At 57.4% G+C, this 6,104-nt stretch overlaps 1 protein-coding gene across 2 annotated transcripts in view; it reads right to left on the bottom strand.

The window, feature by feature from the left end:
• Positions 1 to 2,244: 2,244 nt before the first annotated feature.
• Positions 2,245 to 6,104, bottom strand: part of CST3 (cystatin C) — a 5,850-nt gene continuing 1,990 nt past the window's right edge. The window contains exons 2-4 of one of the 2 annotated variants that reach the window (XM_006163605.2): positions 5,812 to 5,919; positions 3,524 to 3,634; positions 2,245 to 2,577 (exon numbers count right to left, since the gene is read on the bottom strand). In XM_006163605.2, the coding sequence (XP_006163667.1) occupies positions 2,494 to 2,577; positions 3,524 to 3,634; positions 5,812 to 5,919 (303 nt within the window). In that variant the 3' untranslated portion in view covers positions 2,245 to 2,493. The remainder of the gene's footprint in view (positions 2,578 to 3,523; positions 3,635 to 5,811; positions 5,920 to 6,104) is intronic. The other variant, XM_006163606.2, reaches the window with a different exon arrangement.

Below are 6,104 nucleotides of genomic sequence, written 5' to 3'. Positions count from 1 at the left end.
ACCCTTTAAATAAATAATAAATAAATAAAATAAATAAATGTAGGGGCGAGGCTTTGCTAGGACATGCTGGTGGCAGTGACACTGGAGTCACAGAGGCTTCTGACTCACAGGCTTCTTGTGGGTCCCCGGCTGCTGGCATGTGCAGGCCCACCAGTTCCAAGGTGGCACCAGACTGCTTCCCTGTGAGCTGGGGGGTCATGAGACCACTGGGCAGAGGGAGGGGAGAGGACTGACCCACAGGTAAGAGATATGAGGGCATAGCGGCCCCCCGACCTCCCCGAGGAAGGGAGGGTTTCCACTGCCAGTGGTCCCGCGTGGGCCTGGATGGCTGTGGTTTGTGTCAGAGATCTTTCATCCAGGTAGAAAACCATGCACACGGGACCAGCAGATGGTGCAATGGTTATGTGGCCGGACTCCCATGTGTACTGTGGTACGAATCCCAGACCTGTAGGCTTGAAACTTATGTGGGGCGGGGCACATGGGCGTGCGTGCCTAAGATCCCAGTAGGAAAATGGAGAAGGAATTGCAGGGTGGCCATTCCCTCTGGAGATGTCTGTCTGCCTCTCTGGGTCTCTCCCTGGCGAGCGCATGAGCCCTATAGCAAAAATCTCTCTAGAAGAAAAAGCATGTGCACCATCCTGTAGGGAACCCAGCCCTCAGACCACACCTCTGCCCTCCCCTCCACAGGAGTGTCTCAGGGAGTCCCCACAGTAACTCCAGGATGGCAGGGCTCCAGCCTCGGGCCCCTGGACTCGTGGTGTCCTGGGTGGTGCTTCCCGGCCTCTTCCCAGACCTGTCAGGCCTGCTGAGAAGGCTGTGTCTGGCAGGGCAGGGACGAAACTGTGGAAGGTTTCCTCCCTCTCTGGCTGTTCCTGCCTTGGGCTTTGCCAGATGCTGCAGGGTGCTGAAGGTATTTGGAAACACCACCCCCACCGTGAGGGCCCCACCCTTCTGCCCCAAGAGTGCGGGAATAGCCTGCAGCCTTCCCGTTCAGAGGCACCGATGTTCCCACACCTCCGTGAGCGGAGACGCTAAGGTGATCTCCTTTATTAATGAGAACATCCTTCCTGGACTAGGGTGTCAGTTCCAGCTGTTTCAAACCCTCCCACCCTCCCACACTGCTCTGTGGGAGGACCTGTTTAAATGAGTCCGGAGAAAGGGCTGCTGAGTGATCTGGGAAGGTCTCTGTTGGAGCTGGGAAACTGACACTCCCATGAGGAGGCTGCCAGGCAGCCTCGGCAGCAGCTTCCCTGAGCTCCTCCTGCCCAGGCTTGGGCCCCTTATTCTCTCCTGAGGCAAGCCGTAGCATCCAGACTCTATTCTTCAAGGCAGTTCATAGGAACCAGAGCCTCTTTTCCAAAGCCAACCATAAAACCTAAAAATACTGCTCTAATTTCTCCCCCCTTTCTGAGTATGAGTTGGCCAGGAACAAATTCCCTGCCATCCCCTGACCAGTACTAGAGCACATGCCCTCACTCTGGAGGGTCCTGCCCCACGCTTGGGAGGCAGGCGGGCTGCACACAGGCTGAGAACGCCCTGTGGACGTCTTGCGGGGTCTCCCCACCTGCTTGCACCTGTCCATCCAATCGCCTTCCTACAGGGCTGCCTTGGTTGAAGTGAAGCATACACCAGAGGCGTCCCCTGTGCTTTGGATATTCAATCTGAACGTTTCCACGTCATGGAAAACTAGGATGAAATAAATGGGCATGCCTTTCCTTTTATTGGTAACCCTGTTATTGGTGGTGACTTGGGAACCCCTCAGGAGAAGGACATGCATCCCTAGCCATGCCAGCACCCCTATACTTGGCAGGGCACGACCCCGCCCTTTTTTGCCTCGGAGGAAGTGCTGTTTTCATCATGTGCCCATCCTTGACTCTGGTTGGAGCTTCCCCAGCCAGCTCTTCTACACATACGTGTTTCTGTCCCATGTAGGTACAAAAGTCTCTTGGGAAAAGAAGAGACATATAGCTTAAGACCGACTCTAGAGAATGTGGCCAGTGAAGTCAGTCTCACACTGACCACATCTGCAGACACAGGCCTGCAGCCAGGGCCCCTCCTCTCCTTCATCTGTCCACTGGTGCCCCGTGGCCGGGCCCTCGGTTCTCAGGCGTCACCTGCTCAGAAACGCTCCTCGCGTGTGTGTGCACGCTGAGCCACATGGGCTCTCCAGAACCGCAGGGCAGGGAGCTCTTGGTGAGGGATCGCGGAGACCCTCCCATGCCCCACCCCAGGACAGCAGACAACTTGAGAGGGAGCTGACAACCGTTTATTGAGTAAGGAGGAGCAGTACGCGCACCACGTGCTGGCCTACTGAAGCAACCACAGGACGAGGGCTGGAGCCACTCAGCTCCCCAAAGGGCCCTGCGAGACCTTCTCTGTGTCTCCCAATGCTGGCACACCGAGACGGCCACCAGGGCCAGGGCCACCAAGTCAGGGGTTGAGGTACTATCAGGACAGAAGTGGGAGGCAGTCGGCAGGGTCTGGCGCAGACCTCTAGGCACTCTCGCAGTTGGAGTGGGTCAGAGAGATTTTGTTCATCCAGGGGATGGAGTAGATCTGGAAGGAGCAGAGCACTTTCTGCAAAAGGGAAGAGAGGAGCAATCAGTGTGGGCTCCAGTTATGAGATGCCCCACCAGGACGTATCTGAGGGGTGGGGACAGCGGGGCTCTCCCACCACTTCAGGCTCACGGATGGCTCTGTGGCCCTGACCCTGGCCTCCTGGGTTGCAGGCTGTCCTGCCCAGCACAGCCCCATAGAGGGCAGTCTGTGTGAGGCCACAGGAGCCCCCTCCAGCTCCAGCGCCTAGGCCGGCTCTGAGAGCTCTGGGGAGAAGAGCACAGGTGCTTGAAACCCCCTGAAAGCTCACTGTTGGGGTTCAGAAATTGACCCCCCCAAAGTGAAGGCCTCCAGAAGCAGTTTCTCTCTGAGCTTCTTGGCCCCTCACTCTCTCACAGCAAGTCATAGAAGCTAGATGCTCTACTCTTCCAGGCAGCTCAGACTGGGGTGCAAGGAGGGGTAAGGGGGTAGCAGGGGAGGGCAGCTATTCCCAGAGGGGAGAGCTCACAAGAACCAGGCATGCTCACAAAGGGGCTGGTACTGGGAAAGCAGGTGCCACATCGGAGGGTCTGGCTGCCTGTGGGCCTCTAATTCCCTCTAATCTGCAGCCTGGCTGTTGGGGTGGGCAGGTGGCCCAGGCTGGGATTAAAAAGAGACTTTTTTCTGTCTCCAGTAACCACTTCTGCAGCTGCTTCTTTCAATCCAGCAGGCAGCACCCCAAACCCAGGTCACCCTCCCGAGACCCCAATTGCCATGTGCTCACACACCCCCTCCCTGCATACACACACAGGATCCACATAAACTCACACACCACCACAGCCTTGGTTATGAATCCTACACACGCATGCACCTGCACACACATGCACCCTGCATGTGCATGCACACCCTCCTGTGCATATGCACACATGCTGCACACACAGGGCTGGGCCTTGTGCACAGTTGCCGCCTGGCCCGCGTGACCACAAACCTTCAGGTGCGGCTGGTCATGGAAGGGACAGTCGGCCAGGTAGGGCTGAGCCTTGGTACACGTGGTCCGGCCTAGCTCCACGTCCAAGAGGTAGTTCATCCCAGCCACGACCTATGCACATGTGAGAAAACAGACCCGTCAGGTTCAATGTGTGGTCACTCAGCCATTACTGAGTCACTGTGTTTGCCTCGTGCTCTGTGCTTACATTCCAGAGCTGCCAAAACTGTCACGTTCCTGTGGCAGGGTGCTGTGCAGCAGGCTGGCTTGTAACCTGAGCTCTTTCAAAAGCCCCAGCAGCAGGTCCCCTGCAGCTATGTAGGAGGAGACCAGGAAAACAACATTGGAGCCAGGGACTAAATCAGCTAATTGGAGTCTGCTCCTGAAGGCATGGAGCAGAGGGCGAAGTCTGAGCAGAGTGAAGGCTCTGTGCCCAGCACAGGGTCAGGGGCGCTCTGCTGATTGGGCTCCGGACGCCGGGGCCAGGCCTGGTCCAGGAAGCCCACTTCGTTACCAGCACACGCCCCCACAGCGTCCCAGCTTGTTTCCACCGTGGCCGTTTATTCCTCACTCGGCAGCAGGCAACGGACACTTCACACGCGGACGTCTGACGCTAATGAGTGTGACTTTGGATGGGACCTGCATGTCTTCTGCTTGTGACCACAGAATGGAATCTAACTTCTGCCCTGCACAGGGATTCCCACAGACAGGACCTTTCAGAACTGTGGGGAAACACAGGAGGGGGGCGGGGTCCAGACACACTCTGAGGAACCACTGGCAAGTCTCCAAGAGTCCCCTGGAATCAGCGCTCCCATTTGTGCCCAATGATCTCTAACGCCCCATGCTTTCCCCGGAGGTAAATGTGTAGGCTGGCCAGGCCTTGGCACCCAGGTACTGGCTGAATGCTGCAGGAGAAATGCAGCCGGCCTTGACAAACTTTCAAGAGGTGTGGAACCAGCTCTGAACACATGTACACATGTGTGGCTGTGCTGCTGTAACATGGACACATGCATGGCTGTACTGCTGTTTACATGTACACATGCACACATGTGTGGCTGTACTGCTCTGCAATGGGACTAAACTGGAGCCTTCCTTCAAGGACAAGCTCTAGGGTGGGGATCCCTTGCCGATGCTCCCTTCTGACACCCCCCTCCACTCCTATGAGGACTGCCCTGCTTATCTGGGTGGAGGGGTGGCAGAGGCAGGCTTGGGGTGGTCCTCTGTAACCCAGCGGCTTTTTAACCACCCAGAACTGCTGCTGGTGCTGGTGTGCTGTCTCAGGGTGGGGATACAGCCCCAGGACTGCCTGAAGGGGTGTGCCCTGCAGGTGGAGGCTGAGCTCAGTGAAGACAAGCTCACCACCTGTATCTAATCTGGACCCAACATCAGGTCAGCCCAGATTGAGCAAGTCTACCACGGCAGCCAAAGGAGACAGGGCAGTGACTGCAACTATGACCCAGGAGGACAAAAGCCACTGGGGCAACTAGCAAAACATGAACAAGCCACTCACTGGAGGCTGACTGTGCCGGTGTTGATTCCTGACTTTCGAACCTGAAACGGGGCTATGGAAGAGAGTGTGCTTGTTTTTAGGACATGCACACTGACGTGTTGACTCTTGAAAAGTTCAGAAAAATAAATGCATATATTTATCTATGTTACATATGCATATGTGCATACTGAGCAAGGTGGAAAAAACCAACATGGCAAAATAGGAACATTCAGGTGTCCGGAGCCCCAGGGATGCTGTGCACTATTTCTGACTGCTCTGTAGTCAGAATAAAAACGTAAAAGGGAAATGCGCTTAAAAAAATCATTTAGTGGGAGTCAGGAGGGCAACCATATGTGGAGGGAGGGGGCCATTTTCCTTTCCGGTGTTCTCCTAATTAGCTAGCCTTCCACACTAAGCGCCCATGCCCCGCAGGGTGGGGTAGAGGCTAAGCGGGACAGTCCCTGGGTCTGGCGCAGCGACACTGACAGCCAGTTGGCATCTGGAAAGAGAACCAAGGTGCCAGGCGTCCACTTAAGAGTGTCAGGCCAGCTCAGGCTGAGTCAGAGACAGGGCTCGTCCCGGGACACACCCGGAAAGGGCTGCGGGGCGACAGGGAAGACCCGGGCCACCGCCTGGGCGGAAAGCACAGGAGTGTCCGTGTCCCAGCGGATTCAAAAGGCCTCCAGAACAGGGATGCGACTCAAGGAGCGAGAGGAGGGGGCGCAGAAAGAGGCAGAGCACGGGCGGGGCTGGGCCGTGGGCGCGTGCCTGCCCCGGGGGACCCACGGGCGCTGGCACCCACCTGCTTGCGGGCGCGCACCACGCGCAGGGCGCGGCTGTGGAACGCGTCGTTGCTCGCCTTGTTGTACTCGCTGATGGCGTAGGCCAGAGCGCGCTGGACGCCCTTCTCCTGGGGGTCAGCATCATCCGGTTGCTAGAGGCCATGTCCCGTGTCACGGCCAGGCCGGCCAGCAGGAGCAGCGGCAGGCGCAGGAGCTGGGCCATGGCGTGCTCGGACTCCGGCGGAGAAAGACAGCAGCACTGGGTACAATCCCGAGGCTGCCGGGGCCCTCCGCCCCACCGGGGGGGCTTTCT

The sequence above is a fragment of the Tupaia chinensis genome, unplaced genomic scaffold (assembly GCF_000334495.1).
Source record: "Tupaia chinensis unplaced genomic scaffold, TupChi_1.0 Scaffold142716_1, whole genome shotgun sequence".
In the NCBI taxonomy this organism is placed as follows: domain Eukaryota; kingdom Metazoa; phylum Chordata; class Mammalia; order Scandentia; family Tupaiidae; genus Tupaia; species Tupaia belangeri.
The sequence above is the reverse complement of the archived record's forward strand: the minus strand, read 5'-3'. Positions and strand labels throughout refer to the sequence as shown.